The 20,294-nt window shown below is 44.3% G+C and overlaps 2 protein-coding genes across 3 annotated transcripts; one reads left to right on the forward strand and one right to left on the reverse strand.

Annotated features, from left to right (window-relative positions):
* Positions 1-335: 335 nt before the first annotated feature.
* Positions 336-16,890, forward strand: LOC139658918 (granule associated Rac and RHOG effector protein 1-like; the record flags this gene model as incomplete). The annotated part of the gene is made up of 12 exons (XM_071537102.1): positions 336-548; positions 1,454-1,594; positions 2,619-2,714; positions 3,133-3,294; positions 4,414-4,572; positions 7,070-7,167; positions 9,365-9,490; positions 10,056-11,170; positions 13,135-13,300; positions 13,996-14,133; positions 14,465-14,540; positions 14,783-16,890. Coding segments are annotated over 12 exons (2,829 nt in total), but the record flags the coding sequence as incomplete, so codon positions are not given.
* A 681-nt stretch (positions 16,891-17,571) lies between these two features.
* On the reverse strand, positions 17,572-19,226 carry ss18l2 (ss18, like 2). 2 transcript variants are annotated; one of them, XM_071537108.1, is made up of 4 exons: positions 19,063-19,226; positions 18,602-18,678; positions 18,040-18,124; positions 17,572-17,917 (listed from the first exon to the last, which is right to left on the reverse strand). In XM_071537108.1, the coding sequence occupies exons 1-4, from the start codon at positions 19,129-19,131 to the stop codon at positions 17,855-17,857; spliced, it is 294 nt and encodes a 97-aa protein (XP_071393209.1). In that variant the 5' UTR covers positions 19,132-19,226; the 3' UTR covers positions 17,572-17,854. The 2 variants fall into 2 exon arrangements, with proteins under 2 accessions (XP_071393209.1, XP_071393210.1); XM_071537109.1 differs by having other exon boundaries at positions 17,903-17,904; positions 18,033-18,124.
* Between the last annotated feature and the right edge of the window lie 1,068 nt (positions 19,227-20,294).

Below are 20,294 nucleotides of genomic sequence, written 5' to 3' on the forward strand. Positions count from 1 at the left end.
GTCCCATCTCTTTTTCTGAGCATTTTTGTCTACCTCCAGCACCTTCGCTAAGCCTTCAGCCGGATGAGCGGTGGTTGTTCTACATACAGGTCCTATTCTATTAAACAAATTAGTCAGCTGGTAAATTTGCGCAAGAAGCTGGTTATTCTGGGTATTTACCACCCCTGAGGCCTGTGGACAAAAACGTTAGTTTTCCTCTCCTGATGGTGCTCCAAATGTTTTTTTTACGCTGAGTGTGTGTCTCATACATCCAGAATTATGTATTCTAGCAAGGTGAGGATGTATGTTCTCTGGAGTGACACATGTTATAACAACAGTCTGTTGTGTGTTTCCAGGTACTGGGCCGGTGCTTCCTCACGGTGATGCAGGTCCATTTCCAGTTTCTATCACAGGCCTTGCAGAAGGTCCAGCCCGTGGCCCAGTCCTGCCTGGCAGAGGCTCTGGCCCAGGCCCAGGAGCGTCGCACCAATGCCCGCTCCCAAAGCGCCGGTCCCGGGCCCCTCACAGAGCTGGAGGAGGCCTCCCGCTCATGGAAAGGTGCAGCTGAGGTATGCAGCCACGGGGCGCCCCCAGGACTCTTCCTGGTCTGGGCCTTGGAATTGGGGGTTTTGTGTCTGTGAGGTGAAAAGCTAGCTTGTTATACATTCCTGAGAAATGCCAGCCATTTATGATTTCCAGCCTCAATTTCCTATTTCCTCTTTTTCGGCTGCAGTTTGTCTGTGAACCGGCATTTCCATGTTCCATACCCTTCTAAACCCCCACCCATGTAAGGGAGGCCATTTTGTAAGAGGAGCTAGCTAATCCCCTGGCTAATCAGTCCCTCTGGCCCATTTTGAGCTTTGTTCTGTACAGTGAGCCAGAGAGGAGAATAGTGGGTTGATTGATCTGTTAAGCCCTGGCATGCAGAGTGTTAGCCCCGGAGGGGACTAGGCCCGGATAGATCCTGGTGGAATGTGCTGTGGAATGGGCCTCACTGCTGGGGAGTTTAGACAGAGGGAGGTGGCCAGGACTCCATTTCAGCAGCCACACATATTTTTATGGCCTGAAAATGTTTGTAAAATGTGTTATGTTCAGCGTCTCTGGAAATTTCCAACAGTTTTTTTTATTGATAGAAGTTACAGTACATTTGCAATGTTATATTCCAGAATGCTTTCCATCTATTTTGCCCAAAATATCATTACCTGAAATTCCTCATTCAATATTCCTAAAATAAAGAGGATCTGTCAATAAATAATACTCACTATCCTTTTCAAAACACCACCATTTGTTTGTTTTTTGTGCTATCCACCCTTTCAGAAGAAAATGGGACTTTTATCAAACACTAGATATCTAATTTGGAATACAGCTCACTGATTTTCAGAATATTTATTTCCGTGTGATTGTTCTGTAGCTGTGTATATGTGGCTGCTGTCAGTCTGACCTATTACTGTGTTGTGTACCGCTGTGCCCTTAGGCCACGGGAAGGCTGAGGGAGAGGGGCCGGGATGGCTGCCTGGCAGGCATCCAGGTTCAGCAGCTCTTCTGCTCCAACAACACCACCATCCCCGAGCACCAGCTCAAGGAGCTCAACATGAAGATTGACAACGCTTTACAGGTAACACCACCATCCAGGGCAGGAAACTAACTTTTTCATCCACAGTGACTGGTGGATTCCAAAAACAACAGCCATTTTCACTATTTTACCAGCCAAATAAGAATTTTAGGATGGGGAGGAACCCTCAGAGGATGGTTGGTTACTTGCCAAATTGGCTGGTAAAGTAGACAAACTTACCAGTCACAGACTAAAACATTGCCAGCATTTGACAGGTGGCTGATGGTAATTTCCACTCTGTCATAGACAATCATTACCTGAAGAGTTGTTTCAGTTGTTGAATTCTTGCTTTCATCATATTTGAAATTCTTGCTGCCAGAAAACATTTCACTACATTTTTAAACCTGTGTCTCACTTTGTTGCCAATTACATCATACATTTGCCATGTACATTACTAAAAAATTGACTTGAGTCACCGCCCTTGAGTCCCCTCAGCTAATCAAGTGGTTTATGGATTTGGCAAAGCAATGACTGACCTACTTCTATACTGAATGTTGAATGTATGATTATAGAGTGGTATGTGTAGTCTGCTGTCTACCATGTATCTTGCACCATCCCCTTGCACTGTATGTGAGATCCTGTTGTTCTGCACCATATACATCAGTATCTACTGTTACCATGTTAGTTTCTGATATGTCCCCATGCCAGTGCCACCAAGACAAATTTCTATACACTTACTGTACATGGCTATTAAAATGACTTGAGGTGTTTAAGCGGCCTATTTTACTCATCACAAACTCAGTTAATCTGAAAATCACTTTGCTCCTGTGTTTAATCTGTTGAGACATTGAAATTGGAGATTAGCATTTGTTAGCAGTGTTAATGGAGTTGATAGCTGTTTTTTTTTTTGTCTTTGAAGCATTCAAATGAAATTTAATCTTAGTTAAGAACAGGGTAGGGTCGGGTCACCAATGAAATTGCACTGCCACAGGAGGAGTGGAATCAAAAACCATTGTACTTGGTGATTAAAGCGATTGTGGTTCTGATGTTGAGCTGATAGTCGTTCATTCTTCTTCTTGGTCCCCAGGCCTATAAAGCAGCACTAGAGAGCCTGGGCCACAGTGAGTATGCACTGAAGGCCGGCTTTCACCTTAACCCCAAATCTGTGGAGGCAGCCTTGCAGGTAGGTCCACTCTCAGAACTGTACAGACAGTCCAACCAAAAGCTTGAAAGATTTAGACTTTGAAGAGGAGGGGTACAATTTAAAGTTAGTCTACAAGGGTAAAATTCAAATATACAATCTGGGTTTATTTGATTCTTAAAAATTTAGGTCCATTGACACATTTTCTTCATCCATAGATGAGTCACAGATGGAATATAAGCTTTTTTTTTTAACTATCCTAACCCATTATAACTCAAAATACAAGATTTAATTCAAATGTTAACCGACACTATCAATTATTGTATTGTTGATTTGTGTTTCTGTGTTTGTCTGTGCCTATATGATGATATCATCTATCTTTGTATGTGTGTGTGCCTTTGTGTTTCTATTTTTGTTTGCTCGTGTGTGTATGTGTGTGTGTGTGTGTGTGTGTGTGCAGGGCTGCTGCAGCGAGGCAGAGGCCCAGCAGGCGGGCAGGATGCAGACCACCTCCCAGCCCATCCAGTGCGAGCTGCCCACCATCCCCGTGCAGATCGGCTCCCACTTCCTCAAAGGAGTATCCTTCAACGAGTCGGCGGCTGAGAACCTCAAACTGAAAACGGTACGAGCCTTGACCCGATTGCCGGCTTCCTACTTGTTTCATTGTTCGGCAACCTTGTTCTCCAGAAGAGTTCAAGTTGCCCTGTTGGATACACAAGATGTTTAAAGGGTCAACCACCTCACATGCTCGTGTTCTGGTCTCTCTCTCGCTCTCTCGCTCTCTCTCTCTCGCTCTCTCTCTCTCGCTCTCGCTCTCACTCTCGCTCTCTCTCTCTCTCTCTCTCTCTCTCTCTCATATAACTGACTTGGCTTCTGTGATTTGACATGAGTTCTCTTCAACCCGTACACTGTGGTCCACATGAGGCTTTGGCCTCTGTGTGAGTGCTTTGTGTTTACACTGGGATTCTCCTCTTATCTACCAGAAAAACAAGCCACTGATAGTCACTCTCATAACAGTTGTCTTGCTGCTGTGCTAATTTCTACCAGAAAAACAAGCCACTGATAGTCACTCTCATAACAGTTGTCTTGCTGCTGTGCTAATTATGCCAGACCGATGCACTGTTGGCCATTCACTCCACTTCCCTCTGTAGCTGCTGCAGCCATACTGTATGCCATGCTGCTTGAACATGCACAGCGCTAGAATGGAATGTATGTAGAACGATTTGATGGTTTACTAGTCTATAGTCTATAATATGTATTTCACTGTCCTTTTGTACTCTATATAACATATTATTGCACTTGAACCATGTGTGTCAGTATGCACTGTGAAACTGCATATTGTCAGTGTATCACTGTGCCAATGCCTCCAAGTCAAATTGCTATGTATTTATTGAACTTAAATGTATTATGATTCTGATGGCTGCTGACTCCCAAGAAATCACAAGACACAGCCTTTCCTAATGAGCACAAGGCTCTTGTCAGGTGAAAAACTCTAAAATACAAAAAAAAGTCTCTTGGACTTATGAGATCCATTAATAACATTTATGATTTCAAATATTCAGGGTCACTAGTTGGAACTAAAAACAAAGCTGTTTTTCGATAACCTGAGCAGAGATGCAGACTATCAAAGTGTCTTGTGGCATTTTCAGCAGCATCTGTATAGGGTTACAGTAGGCCTTACGTTAGCAGACGGTGGCGGCAGACTGCTGTGTTGATGGCCCACCTTGTTTTGTCTCCTCAGCACACCATGCTGCAGCTCATTAAGGAGGCGCTGGGCCAGAACGGAGTGACCCCCAGGGACGACTCCCCTGTCACCGAGGTCCTCAACCAAGTCTGCCCATCCAGCTGGAGAGGGGCCTGCAAGACCGCCGTCCAGCTGCTCTTCGCCCAGGCCGGACTGGTGAGTGGAGGTGTTACAGACCAGGGCTCCTACGCAGTTCTGCAAAACCTTTTACAACCTATGACCTTGTAATTACGGGGCAGTCTCCAGATGAGCTGAAACATCTCCTTTGGCTGTGGCAGACTTCTTCAGTGGTGCCACTTCTATTATTCTCCTAAAAATATATTCAAGCTAAACAGAAAATGGAGCACTTGTGAAAACTGAGAAGTAAGGATAGTCATTTGGAATTATATTTTACATTTTGGCCATTTGGCTAATGATTTTATCCAGAGCGACTTAGAATGAATGTAGCAGTAGAATAAGCCTCAGTTCCTATCATCAACATTACAAGCAACCAATAGTAAGGAGTGCACAGGTCAGAGGCACAGTGTGCTAACAATATTCCTTTGAGAAAAACAAGAGTTAAGGGTAGAATTAGAAGGGCTTTGTTTCTTTGTTAAATTCTTTCTTACATTTTTTCACTGTGCTTCGAAATCTTATCACTTTTGGAGAACAAATGTGCCTTGAAAAAATGTCACCATAAACACCTGCACGGCAGTCTATTTAGGCTAGCAGTATCTCAGGCAGAGCTTGTCTATTGTAGCAGTGCTCTGTCAGAAGAGAGTAAATGGTTTTTTTGTGCAGGATATAACACAAACAGCTTTCTAGAAAGTTCTCTAATGGATTTACATCCTGTATTTCGGTCTTGTAAACACCCACCACCATGATGCACTTGATAGTGAAACAGTACAGAGCAATGGAAAGGAGGTGGCTTGCCAACATGAACAGGCCTATTGTACTTCAGTGCTGCTTAGTTAGTGAAGCCGCTGCTTTTGTGCGTCTGTGGGTTTGGCAACTCGCATCCCATTGTTTGTCAGGTTTGTAATGGAGATGAGGAGGCCTGTCGGCTTGCTTTGAGGAGATCGAGAGGTGTAAACAAACACCAGAGAGACACAAAGGGGAAGCCAACATTCCTGCAACATCTGGGCGAAGGATGGGCTCGTCTGGGCGGGTCGGCAAACAGAATCCCCCCCTCCTGGTGAAAAGGAGAGTCAGAGGGAGGAGGGTCAGCGGCAGGACTCTCCTCAGAGCAGCACCAGTGTGTTTATGCTCCGGTGTTTATTTCCTCAGTGTGGTCTGCTGTGTTTTGTGTGTCAGGCCTTGGGAGTGTTCCCATCCAGCCTGCCAGCCCAGCGCTGACTGTAAAACAAACCGTGGGTGATGGATGAGCACTTTACATTCGCTCCTTATCTGAGCCTATGACCATTCCACCCCAAAATAGATCACACACCAGTGCGCACGTGCACCTTCGTACACATATTCTCATGCACATAGTATCTCCCTATCTCCCTCACACTTACGCACACACACATACTCACCCGCACACACCTACTCATATATACGCACTTTCATGCACACACATTCTCATACATATACACACACTTTCTCTCTGTCTCTCTCTCTCTCTCTCTCCCTCCCTCTCTCTTTCCCTTTCTCACGCACACACACTTGTGCTCACAGGGAGAATCACCATATCTGTCCCATTGTCCTTCCTGGCAACATTACTCACCAGCGACTCCTCCTAGCAAGAAGCCATAACTCATGACTCGGAGCTTCCAGCTACGGAGTTGACCTCGACTGTTTTGCTGGTGTTCCTCCCTCTCCCTGCCCCCGATGACCTTGTCGTGCGACTTTTGACATGGCGGCCAGGCCGTGTCCGTCTGGATGTGTGTGCCGCTCTCACAAGACCATTGGCAGCCCGGGGTTCCCGAGGATACACCTGCTTTATTAATAACAATAGGCCAACTTCCTGTAATACAGGAAATGGGCTCCTCCCTCCCTCCCTCCTCTATGTGACCCAGTTGCATGGGTCTTGAGGAGCCAAGGCCACTTTCAAAGAACTGGGAAATATATATGACTAGCAGCAGGCCAGGCTGTTTGTTGCCACTGGTTGCTTGACTGCATTTACCTTCCTCACCCTGAACCTCCTCTCTCCGCGTGGGAAATTAATGCCAGCCCACAGACAAAATGCCTGTAACTGCTTGTAACTGGCTATGGCTAGCAGGTTTTGCCATGGTAGATACCCAATCATCATCTGAAGGTTCTATCCTTACTGTAAAATCTGACTGGTTAGTAAAATAGTGAAGGAAGCTGGTGTTTTGGGATTCATCAACCACTGTGGCCTATGGGGACAAAAATGTTAGTTTCCCATCACAGACCTTGTCAGAGTTTATGTAGAGGGCAAAAGCAATCTCTCTTGTTTCACCAAAGTCCTTGTCCGTTTTGTTTTGTAAATAAAGGATATTGGGATTACATTGTGTCACACTGGGAGAAATTGATTCCCTAGTTGTTTTACTTGTCTAGACTTAAAAAAGGGGTCAATATACAGTATATACTTCTATGCAGTGCTTGCACAAGCAGAACCTGTAGTCAGGAAATAAATGGCAGTGAGGAAATGTGTTGTGTCAGGAGCTAGGCTGATGCAGGTGTGTGCGTGTGTTTGTTTGTGTCCCAACAGGTGGTTGTTGATACAGCTCAGATTGAGAACAAGGAGGCCTATGCTCCCCAGATCACTCTGGAGGGATCCAAGGTGGTGGTCCAGGTTCCCTCCACCTGGTGAGTACATCATGATACTGATTTTATTTTTAAAGCAAGCGGTAGTCCAACTTGATTTTCTGTATACATCAGTACAGTTTAAAATGACCAAGGACCAAATTCTGCTGCTTAAGTAGTGAAACCTCTCCTTTCTGTCACGGCTTTGACAGAGTATGAACAGACATGGCTGTGCCCTAGCTAAAAATCCCTGAAAATTAACCTTTTTGATGAGAGATTATAGGTCTATAGATGAAGATATCAGAAAGAGAAATTTGTTAGCCAGGTACATTTACATGCACTAGGATTTTATCTTGTGATTTGGTGTACAGTAAGTACGGCACAGTGAACAGACAAACGTAATGATATGCAAACATAATGTACACAGTAAGAGATGAGAAAGAGAACAGTAATTTAGGAGAGGCAACAAAATGACAGCATAGCATGACTCGGGTTGTTGATCCACCCATTTAGTGTACATTGACAGCTTTCCCCTCAAGGTGAGCGTCCAGGATCCACTCACCACACACTAAAGAGGATTTGAGACACTGGTTATACTGGTTCCATACACTGAGTATATAAAACATTATCACCACCTTCCTAACATTTGGCGTCACCTGCACTTTGTACTGATCTGTGCAGGTCAGCGGGTTTAGCATGGCAGCATCACTGTCAGTGTTAGGATCTCCGTCCATGCTAAAAAGGTTTGCACTCGCAGTAATGAAAGGAGATTTGACTAAAAGCATATAACTTATATTAAAATTCTCAAGGTTTGAAAATCCTTCTTGAAACCAACTCCTGCTCTTCATCTACAGCACCGCTCCTCGACTGAACTGGATTTAATTGGTGAAATCAATAAGCTTTCAACTGGATTCACTTGGTGCTTCGTAGTTAATATTCTGTGCACTGTACAGTCAAGTTGACATACATAAGAAAAATTCACTGGGTAGAACACTGAATAACAATTTATATTGTTTTATCAAATTTTTAAATATTGGCATATCAAGTGTTGAAATAATTGCACTTTCAATTGTTTTCTCTTTGTTTTATGGGTACATCGTGCTATATATTTCAACAACCATATTTATGCTCCATATACCATACAATGAAATGCCAAAATATCAGTGCTGAAAACGTTGAACTGAAATTTACGCTTATGTACACACAGGTTAAAGTTTGCCTTACATTTTACTAGCCAGTCATGCTCCAGAAAATCTAAGATTATCATCTGCTTAGTTCATACAATCATGTGATTTTGTTAGGAGTGCATCAGCAGAAAACAAAACAAAACGGGAAGCGTGTTTTTACCCTTTTGTTGCCCTCTTAAAATGTTGTCCTGGGCTGTTTGATTGGGAAATTCTTTACTTCATTTAGTTTATTTATGCAATAAGTTATTTTAGTTGTTTTATTGTTGGTTATTATTTGTTTTACAACTGTTATGTATATGCAACCAAACACAGATGCAAGATAGATGGGTCCATGAATGTCTTAAATCAACACAAAACCAGGTCTCAAAGAAAAGAGAAGCTTGACTGAGGAAACTCCATTTTAGCACCAGCCTGCTTTATATTCATAGCTACATACATTCATGCCCAGTGCAACCATAATCTTCTACTGATGGCTACTGAGCGGCTCCATTGGAGCAGCTGAAGGCTACGTACCTTTCTCAAGGGCAAATTGTTAGTTGAGGGAAGGGAAAGCGTTATTCATTCACTTCTCCCATACTCAGGTTTTCCCAGCTGGTCTGAGGACTGGAACTGGCAACCTTGCGATCACATATTTGTTAAATACAAAGCGGTATACTGTAGGATAAATACTTCCTCCTCCCCATCCAGTGGCCCAGGAGAGCCATATGTGAAGCATTTTTCTTCATAAGCCTCATCTTAGTTGTCATTAATGTTAGACAGTCCTGTGTGCTGTTTCTTAGAGTGGGGATTGAATTAGCACCCAGCTACAGAGAGGAGTGTTCGATTTGCAATGCGGACCAGTTGAGATGTGAAGAGGCACTGGGCCACAATGAATTTGCACCGCCAGTCTGTGGGTTGAAAATGTAGCCTGCCAGTCTTGTGTTTGGCTCTACTGTTCTTGTTTATGCATATCACGTGTCAGGTATTCATCTCTTCAGCACATGCACCTGGGCTTTTGTGTGTGAGGGATTGTGTTGGGTTTGCCATTCATGTCCTGTCCTGTTGTGACTTTGTGTGCGTCTTTGTGTGTGTAGGTGTCTGAAGGAGGACCCAGCTACCATGTCCCTGCTCCAGCGTAGCCTGGACCCAGAGAAGACACTGGGCCTAGTGGACGTGCTGTACACAGCAGTCTTTGACATCAACAGATGGAAGGAGAGAAAGTGAGTGGATGTTGAATAATAGTGAATAATAACCTCATTATCTAACAACTAAGATAGAAGAAGTGTGTGCATTCCTGGCTAGAGACTGTACAAGTTGTGTAGTTTTAGATATGTAACAATTACACTGTAAATGATTTAGATTGCCTATACAACTATATAATTACTGATATGTTGACTGTTCTGTTGACTGCTGAAAACAAAGGACACTAATAAAGATAAACACATCATTGAATAAGAGAAATAAAAACAAGCAATTAAACTTACATGTACAGTACATCACAAAGCTTGTGTGTGGGCGTGAATGTGTGCACGTGTACTTACATTCATGTGTGTGCCCACACATATAAGTGTTAGTGGATATGAAAGCACTGGACAACACCAAGGCAAACCTCAGAAGAAATAAGTCACTGACATACTGCAGATAAGCAGACAAAAAAAAGAATGTAAACAAAGGAATGGCAGGTAAGGTGAGATTTAATGTAAGATGTAGGTTGTATTGAGTGAATCCGCCTTGAATACTGAAATGATTAAATGCTTGTGTGTGTGTGTCTCCTTCCCTCCAAAGAGAGCAAGCCTTGCCCACCATTCAGATGCAGCTGCAGCGAGAGATTCCAGACTACGGGGGCCCGGTAGACCTGCCCCCAGGCACCAGCTCCAAGACCTCCAGCGGCTTGCCCAAAACCATCTCCAAGCTGACTTCCAAGTTCACCAAGAAGGCCTCGTCCAGCTCTGGCAGCGGGGGCAGTTACTCCATCCCGAGCACCCCGTCCCGCAGCATGCTGACGGCCAGTAGCTCAGAGGACAAGGCTAAGAACTTGGGCCACAGTGATGGGAGGCTGCAGAGCATCCTGCAGATGGGCAGCCTGTCCTGCACCCCTGACCCCACCCAGCAGAACCCGCTGGCCAATGGCTCTGTGTCTGACGACCAGGGAATGAACCTGCCCACTGACCAAGAGATGCAGGACGTCATCGACTTTCTCTCAGGTTTCAACATGGGCAAGTCCCAGCAGGCCTCCCCGTTGGTCAAGAGGAGGAACTCTGTGGCGTCCGCTAACCCCGCCGAGCTGAAACCCCCCAGTGGAGCTCCGCCCACTTCCCAGGCTGTCTCTCACGGCGCCCCGCAGCCCCCGACTCAGACCCTGCCCCAACCCCAACCCCAGTCCCAGCCGCAGCCGCAGCCTCAGCCCCAGCCTCCACCGCCGGTGCAGAAGCAGCAGCCTCAACCGCAGCCACCTCCTCCACCGCAACAACAGACACAGCAGCAGCAACAGCCCTCCCCGCAGGCCCTGCAGTACTACCAGCACCTCCTGCAGCCCATCAGTCAGCAGCAGCCGCCTCCTCCTCCACAGCTTCCCCCTCAGCAGCCCCCGCCCCAGGCCCTGCCGCAGCAGAGAGTGGCGAGTAAGTGGCTCGGCACCTCCGGCCAGCAGCCTCCGCCACAGGGCCCCCCGGCAGGGCTGTCCCCCCTGGGTCCCATCGGGCAGTGGAGCTCCCCTGGGCTCCCAGATCTGAGCTCAGACCTCTACAGTCTGGGCCTGGTGAGCACCTACATGGACAGTGTCATGTCAGAGATGCTGGGCCAGAAGCCCCAGGGGCCCCGCAATAATACTTGGCCCAACAGGGACCAGAGCGAGGGGGTGTTCGGAGTTCTGGGAGACACGCTCCCCTTCGACCCTGCAGGTGAGATCCACCTCCATTTTACACGTCCATGAGCTATTACGTTCTTATGTGGAGCATCCATTTCAGAATCAGAATCACATTATTTACCATTATTCACCCCCATGTCAGTCGAAACGCCATTGCAGATTGTAGGACCACCAAACACACAGCAAGTTAGCTCCCGTAGTTCCATCTCAGCCTTGTTGCAGACTACTGAATTTAACAGGAACACATTTTAACAGCTCAAAAAAAGCATAAAATGTTCAACAGCTTGTGCAGTATTATCCCAGCGTTTTGTCGCCAAATGATTGCACAGTTGGTCCAAATGTTCGATATTTTCCTCATTATCTCCTATATTTTCCTCATTTTCTCCTATATTGTCATCACAGACAATGCTGGTTATGCGTGCACCCTAGAGCACTCTGGTGGAAAACTGCTTGCTACTATAGGGTGTGACTGTTGGCGTGATCTTGAACAAAACCTTTTGTGAGCTGTAAAACAGATTAACCTGTTAATTTCAATAGCTTGGGAGAAGGCTGAGATGGAACTACTATGGGCCCATAAATTGGGTATCTGTTGGACCCTTTACATCCTTTAAGAAAGACGCCTCCCATCTCCCTGAAGACTGTGCCTGGCCTCTCTCCCCTCATGAGGAGTCAGTCTGGGTGGGAGGGATAATTGAACCTCCCAAGCTCCAGTTAGAGCATAATGTCAGCAGTGGGAGTGGGGCAGGCCTGGAGCTGTGCTGACTCTTTGGTTTCATTAGAAAAAAAAGCCTCGGAGAGGGAGCAAAAGAGTGGTTTTATGTCTTAACACTGCAGTCATTAGTCAGGTGTTCATTATGCCTGGAGACTAATTTTCAGACCAGGATGTGGGTTGTCACGGGTAAGTGCTTACATATTCTGGTCGAAACCAGTAACATGCTCGCAGCGGTGATCCAGCTGACAGATAAAAACCTGTTAGTTAATTCAATTCAAATCTTTATTGTCCCATAATGGGGAATTTGGTTTGCATACGTGGCTGAAGAGAAAGCATACAAGAAATCACCACTTTATATAGCAGCCAGACAACCAAGTTTGATAAGACCACAGAGGGAGTAAATAGGCCATTGTGATGCCAAAAAAATTTTCTCAGTACGGAATACAAAGTTTGTTTACATGCACAAGAGGCAACATCATGACATTATTGATGTCATGACATTAAAATCCAGCAATCTGATGTCAGTGGAGATAAACAAGTTGCTGGTTCTTTTCCTCTCCTTTTCAGTTTAGGCAGTCTGAAGTGAAGTGGTGTCCGGAGGGCATCAGCTCAAACTTAGCTCCATGGGAGGGACCAGGCAGTTGAGAATGGCACTGGGCCTCTTCACTACTACTATTAGTCGTGCCTGACTCAAGCCAGTAACCTCATTGGCTATTTTCACTAAGCTTCCTGGTCAGGTTTTTATAGCACAGGATCAAGTTGTCAAACCAGGCTACAATACAAAAATGTAGGAACAGATTCATTAGCTTGTAATCTCTGTGTGCTTTCAGTATGAACAGATCTCTTAACTGGTACCAATATACAGTGCAGGTATGGCATGCTGCCAGGTAGTGTGTGTATACGAAGCAAGTCATTTGATAGTATTCATTGTACATATTATAGTCTTCTAACCACTTACTCAGACAGATTAGAAACACTCTGGACCCTGATTCGAGTAACATGACTACAAACACTCAAATGTAGGTCATAGTGTATGAGCAGCTGTTTTCCCCCCGCAATTGGCTGTGGCTGTAATTTGACGATTTATGCTGAATTTAGAATGTGTCAGTTGCTATTTTTACAGTGCAGCAGACTCTTTTGATTGCAGCCGAGGCCTATTGTGCAGAGTTGACTTACGGCTATTGTGATTTTTCTGCTTTGGTAGACAGTCTGGCTAAACGGATTGAGAGAAAAGCTGAGGGAGTCAGAAACTCACTGTTGTGTTTATCCTCCCTTTCCATGCGCAGTTGGCTCTGACCCGGAGTTTGCTCGTTACGTCGCCGGCGTCAGTCAGGCCATGCAGCAGAAACGGCAGGTGCAGCACATCCGTCGCCCCAGTAACACCCGCAGCAACTGGCCAATCCCTGATGAGCAGCACAGGACCTGGTCCCACCCAGAGTACTACAGCGAGGGGTAGGTACCTGTACATGCATCGCCTTTACTGCTGACCCACTGCCTCACAAACGCTGTCTGAAACTCCCAAGCTTAGAAAGAAAAAAATCCAGCAATGTTTATACTGAGAACACGCAGGCTGCATCAGGGTTTGTAATACAAGTCATTGAAAAGCATTATATAATAGAAAAACACTAAAATCCACCAGCAGAATAAGAAAGAGTGGAATTAACAATTCCAAAGTAACAATTGGAAACAGATGAGGGATGAATTGATAACTCCTAACAGTGGCTGTTAACATCCCATGCTCCATAACCTGTATGGGTATATCTTCACCAAAATCTTTCCCTGTTCCCTGAGCATGTTTCGACATTGACAACACAAATGTTAGAGCTTACAAGTCATTTTGTAATCACAGCTGTTAAAATGCCACGGCAGGACACAACTACTTGCTGGATTTTTCGTTTGTGGTTTACATTACAATGTTCGCATTGCTTTGAAACTCAAATGTATCACTCGCTAAGTGCATGTGTTGTAAGTGTGAAAAAGCTGATCAAGAGTGCCCAAATGAGTTTAAACACATTGTTGCTTTTAACTGCCAAGTTGTTCCATCGGTCATTCCCATATGACGTGAACGCAGAACAAAGCGTGCGGGCCTGGACCCTGTGAGTCTGTTATCAGAGCGCCGCTAACACCTTCTCCGCTTGTGTCCGCAGGGAGGCGGTAAACAGCAGCTGGTCAGCCAATCAGGGGGACTCGGCCAGCTCCAGCGATGAGACCTCCTCAGCCAATGGAGACAGCCTGTTCTCCATGTTCTCCGGGCCGGACCTTGTAGCCGCCGTTAAACAAAGGAGGTAAGCCACAGCCTCTACCACTGACAACTATCAAAATACATCACCTTTGTGTTCTGTTTTTGAATTTCTCTTGTACAACAGTTTGTCAACAATTAGTCAAAGACACATTCTAGCTGTACTGATAATTCCCATAACGCACCACTAACCAAGATTTATTGTTTACTATTCCACACTCTTGTGGTAATCAGGGATCTTTCTCCTCATACCTACTGCCTCACGGTCACACTCATAATCACGGTAAAGAATGCCTGCTCGGTTATCACTGCTACGCTGTAAAAATCTAGTTTTAATGCTGTGCTGCTAAAGGTCAATGTCTGTTTTCTGTCCTCAGAAAACACAGCTGCGGTGAGCAGGAGGTGTGCACCCTGCCCTCGCCACCACTCCATCACATAGGGGATGATAACCAGGTAAAGTAGGGGCCCCTGACATTTTTTTGTCAGATGACCCCATATTTTGAAACATTTCCCAACATTTGAAACACATGAGAATTGGGTGTTGGGTGTGAAAAGCTGCTCTTGAAAGCTAGTGTGAGGATAAATCTGGCCACAGTAAATGTTAAGCCCGTTTTCCAGCATGACTGTGTGACTTTTAGTTGCATGTTGACTGTATGCTGACTTTGTCGACCCTTATGATCCCCTCTGCTCCACAGGACAGCAAAACGAAGACCTGGCCCCCCAAGGCGCCCTGGCAGCACTCCACCCACACCAACACCATGCCCAATCCCAGCTCTTCCTTGTACCAGATGAACATCCCTCCCTCCTCCCAGTGGAGCGACTCCATGCAGATGCTGCAGTCCCCGGTGTGGTCCACCGCCAGCGACTGCTCCCCCTCCGCTGGCATCTCCTCCGGCTTTCCCTTCACCCAGCAGCAGCAGCAGCAGCAGCAGCAGCAGCAACAACAACAGCAGCAGCACAAACCCATGACCAAGGGCTTCAAATCCTTCCCCCTCAAACACGAGCACAGGCCCTCCTACCTTCACCAGTACTGATCAGACCAAGCGGAGTCTGACGCCGGGAGTCCTGGGCGTGGCGCGCCGGAGGACCTGCGGCTCCGTTTGATTGGCCGGCGAGCGAGCTGAGCTGGGCTGCAACCATTACAATCCACACCCACTGAATTGGAAGATTTCAGCCTCGGGGTGCGCCCCCCGAGGCAAAATTAAGTATACACACTGGCTCGACATTTTGTATCTATATTTTTCCATGTCAAACATCCCCATTTGAAAAAAAAAAAAAAAAAAAAAACACAAAAAAAAGAGACATATTTTGAACTTTTTTGAACTGCCATGTTTTAACTACGAGCGATGCATGTGTCACGCTGGCAGCAGTTAAGTCTAGTGGTCGTTTCTCTGTCTGTTGAGCTGACGTACGGTGTCTCCTCAGACAAGAGCTGGAGACGCGCACGGCCGTCACCCACTTCGCTTCTGCCGCTGAAGGTGTGTGTGTGTGTGTAAAGGAGGGGGATCATAAGGGGGCAAGGGCTTGAAAGGCTCTAGTTTTGCCCATAATTAATATACTGTGTCTACATAGCTGTAACTGCCAAATCTCACGCAAGATGACTCAGAATACAGCTACCATCTACTGTTTCATAGCTTGTAAATTACTGAAGTTGAAATATAAATATTTAGTTCTTTTTATTAAGAGGCTTTGAGCAGGCTCAGCATAAATATAGTAAGTCGTCGCAGAGGTGTAATTTGAGAGAAATACACTACTTTTTCAACAACTGACAAGAGTTAAGAATTATAGCAGTAACTATGTGCCATGTTGGTATTGATAGCACTTGCAGAATATTATTTTCCAACCAAAGCGTTGTTCAGAAGATGAATGGTGCTGAAGAGACAAGAGGTGGTCTGAGATTATTCTATTGATAAATAGTAACGTTACACCCTATTGGACGATAGCATTAGGGAACGTCTTCACAACCGGAAGCGCATTCATTTCCTCTTCCCTAATTGGCGGTTTGCTTTAGATTGACACTAACTCCCGAAAACCTAACTTTTGTTCCATTTAAAAATACAATATTTTTCTTGTACAAATATTGACAGTATTAATCTTATTTTTGTATTTTCTTACATGTTATACCATTACTGTATGTTAGTATACTTATAGGCATATTACATAAAACCTTATTTTTTTTTCCCCCCTGAGATGTGAAAAGCACATGTTTTTCTTTCCTACAGAGTTGAACTACACCATATATCTATAAAGGTTACCAAATACGCCATGCTAAACACTAAAACATTATTGTGTGTTGAGGGTGTTTTCGAGCCCTTGTTTCTTCGGTTTCTATGGCGATGGGCTGTATTTAAAGGCCCAGAATGTTAACTTTTTGTGATGTTTGCGGATGCCAATGTTGCCTGTATTTATGAAATGACACCATGTTTTCTGAAAACTAACATACTTACCATGTTTACAGAGAATTGTTTGCTGTATATACATATAAATATATATCTTTTTATAGTTAATGTGCTTTGCACAATCAAGATATAGGGTTTGTTGCTTTTTGTCTGTGTTATCTCCCAAACTGTTACAGCCTTTTTTAAAGACATCATTAAAGACCTTGGACTGTAACTGTTAGCTTCTCAGCTGTGTCAAATGGTTTACTAGTGGCTTCTACAAAAAAAAAAAAAAGAAAAAAAAAAATGTTGCCCTGATAGAAGATATGAAGGGGGACTGCTTGGCTTATGTTGCTTATTGTTCTCTTGAGCTGGCAACTGAATCTTTCCAAGTGTACCAGCAATGCAAAAAATGAATAAAAATGACTAGCAATTCAAACTGCCTCTGTCTTCCCTTTCTACTGTTTGTCTTCGTCTTTCACTCTCCTCTACAAAGACAGCAGCACTAGCATCATGCCCAGTCAAACTGCATGTGTCCCATCATATATATCTAACATCTTGTGAAATTAACAGGGTTTTTTGTTTCTCTTCATATGTAAGATTTATGATACTAATTGTGTAATAGATCATATCTCTGTAATCCAGCCCTCTTCCTGTTTTTAGCTCCTTCCACCAATACACTGGCATTACCAGATTGATGTATTTGGGAAAAAAAAGACCAGGGAAGCAGTGACAGGGTGGAGAGTCTCGGTTTCAGCTGAGCAGGTTTATGGCATGTGGAATAAATGAGGTTCAGTCTGTTTGATTTAGCCTGAGGTTGCATGAACCTGCGACCTGAAGGGAGCGGCTCCAATCCTCCACACAAGACTAGTCTATGATACTCTGGGCTTTGCATAAGACTTGATTCACATAGACATCAGGGACAGTGGTCTGCTGGATGCCAATGATCTTATTTGCCACTCACAATAACGTTGAGTCAGTTTTTATTTTTCATGTTGAGGTTTCCAGACCTGGTCACTATAGATAAGGTGAGGATTGGTAAAACTCTGAAAATATGGCTAAGCTGTTCAGCTCCTGGTATAAATGTTTTACATATTAAGCTTAATGGGTTGCTGATGTACAATGTGGCTTCTCAACTGAGTGACTTTCAAAAACTGATACAAAGAGAAAGTTACAAAATACAAAATACGTTTTAATGTACAAGTAAAACAGTTCTGTTTATCACAGAAAATAGTGATGAAAAACAAAAATCTGAATTATCCATATATCATGATACAGAGATCCACATGAAGGCCATTATTTTTAACTGCAGCAGTGCACGTGTCAATGACATTTAAATATATCAACATTGAAGCCCCCACTCTCCACAGAAAGAGAGGGAAGCAGCCATCATTGTGTCCCTTCATGCCCATTTACAGCTGTCGTCGACGCTGGTGCCTCTGCAGCGGTGGGCTACAAACAGAAAAATAATACACAATCTGTAAGGAATAAGCCAATAGTCCAGGGAATACTACAATGGAAGTGTTGCACATTGTTGCACATCCATCATGTAGTTAGTAGGAGTGACAACTTACATTTGAAGAAGAAGGCATGATGTCAGGGCTGGCATCTGCTATGGTTGCCAGATAAACAATGTTGCGGTGCAGAATCTGCTGGTATCTAATGGTAAATCACACATAACAAAAATAAATATCCAGTAGGAAAGATGCAGACATTAGTTTATCCAACTCAATAACGTGCAGACATGGGACACAATCAGTCAGCAACGATAAGATACAGTTTCATCATCAACAGCTTAATCTATACTTGTAACAACAACACTGTTTAAACCAGGATTCCTAAACGTTTTCATGTCGAGGACCCTGACATGAATATGCTTTACACCACAGACCCCCATTTGGTAGTTTCTGTGCTAAGGATCCTCACCTGACAAGACTTATGTAGTTAGTCGTGATTCAGAGTATAGAGCTGAATATACTGTAGGTGTGGAGGGGGAAGTGAAGCCTATCATCAAAACAGTCATCCATATGCATGTGCTGACGACTAGGGATCTAAATAAGGAAATGAACGACCCCGGTCTAGCAGCCACTGGTTTACCAACATTGATTACACAACATTGAGGTTTGTTTGACTCACTGTACACACTCCACTGCTCTTCCTTTCTGCATGTATTCAGTTATGCATCTTATTAACTGGTCGTTTTCATCCAGCAGCTAGGGTAGAAAAAAAAACGAGAAAAGGAAGAACAGCGAATTTAAACTTGTCTGATATGCTGTAATGTTTTTGGCATTAACTGTGCGACACACACAAATGGTTATCACGATATACATAGCTAATACTAATAACAATAATAATAATGACTAGAATTATTAATAGCTAGAGTTATTATTAGTTGGCATGCACAAAGTTTAGCTCAGTGTTAATAGACAATGAATGGATGAATACATTGGTAACAGATAACGTTACGGTTACTGTTTGTGGCCAAGTGGTTAGCTAACGTTAGCTAGTGGGCTAACTCACAACATGAGTTACTGAAAGGCTATGGGCGAGCTAAGCTAGCTGGCTTGTTTGCTAGATGCCCATAACTGGTTACCTACCCTCTGGACTGTTTCTTGGTTGATTTTCGCCTTTCCTCGTAGTCTCTTTGGCACAAAAGCAACTGACATTTTAGCTGATCACTACAGGTTTTTCGCTTGTTGGCCCTTCCGCTTCTTCTTTGTTTTTGTTTTCATGGGCGGGTGATATCAGCAGTATTACCGCCACCTACTGAACTGTAGCGTGAGCTGGAGTCGAGGAGGCGCTAATCTCGTCGTGTAACCTCTCAAACACAACGCGAGATTACGCCCTCTCATCCACTGTCTCCATCTCCTGGCAAAAATCACACCGTGTTGTAATGTGTTTCCCCATAATGTGTAGTGTTTTATTCAAACCACGGTGTCCTGTTCGTAATATATAGCTTTCTGTCTCGCCCTGTTCACTCTCCCTTGCCAAGTCTCCTCTGGATTTGAAATAAATGTCTTCTCTTCACCCCTCTTTCCCAACTCTTGCCATTTTTCCATCATCACCTTCCATAATACATTTGGCTTCCGATTCTCAGGCATCTCAACTTCCACACTCTCATTTCCCTCTGCCCCTGTATGAGCTGGAGCTCAGGTTTACTTCACTTCAACTCCCAACTGCACCATCTGAGAGTGTTTTTGTAGACGCTCATCGAAAACATCCTGCCTACAAGTACAAGTACAGGTTAGTAAACGGTTTAAGGCAGAGCTCCAATGTGCTGCCTTCAAGTGCTCCCGGTAAACTCCTACGTCTGAGATTACAAGTCGTAAATACAACTTGTCGCAAATGCTTTTGGTTGGAAATAATAACAAAATTGAGTGGGTTTTTTTTATGGTGGTTGTTTTATTTTAGATGTAAAACAGCACAGAGCAACTTTGTGCAACAACAGAACAAAGAGGAGAAACATGAATATTAGTCATGTCACAGATGTTTTAATTAATTTACGAACCAAACAGCTGTAACCATTGTTGCTGTAAATATAACTAAAAGTTACTCAAAGTCTGAAAATATAAATTATGCCAATTACATAACTCCACTTCTAGATGTTGTTAAAGCCTCCATGCTCTGCACCCACATCTCAGCAACTCGGATGTCATAGAAATTATCAATTTTCTCATTATATCCCATCATTGTAAGGTTTCCCAGTCGTATTTACCTCTTTTTTGGGTGATTCCTGGGCGCCCGTGTCGTAATTGGCATATTTCCGACAGCACAAAACGCAGCATCACTCGCTTTTCCTGTATGCTTGTTTCCACGATGTTGAACTTGT

Source organism: Centroberyx affinis, unplaced genomic scaffold, assembly GCF_046629955.1.
Source record: "Centroberyx affinis isolate AG114_WGS23_722 - 3 ecotype Tasmania unplaced genomic scaffold, CSIRO-AGI_Caff_v1 ptg002982l_1, whole genome shotgun sequence".
Lineage (NCBI taxonomy): Eukaryota > Metazoa > Chordata > Actinopteri > Beryciformes > Berycidae > Centroberyx > Centroberyx affinis.

Excerpts from the sequence above, each read along its gene's own strand:
- ss18l2 (XM_071537108.1), bottom strand. The coding sequence starts at position 19,131 with ATGTCAGTTGCTTTTGTGCCAAAGAGACTACGAGGAAAGGCGAAAATC. Across the intron at positions 18,125-18,601 it reads AGAGCAGTGGAGTGTGTACA|ATACCAGCAGATTCTGCACC; the intron begins GTGAGTCAAACA and ends ATTTACCATTAG. Across the intron at positions 17,918-18,039 it reads TCATGCCTTCTTCTTCAAAT|CCCACCGCTGCAGAGGCACC; the intron begins GTAAGTTGTCAC and ends TTCTGTTTGTAG.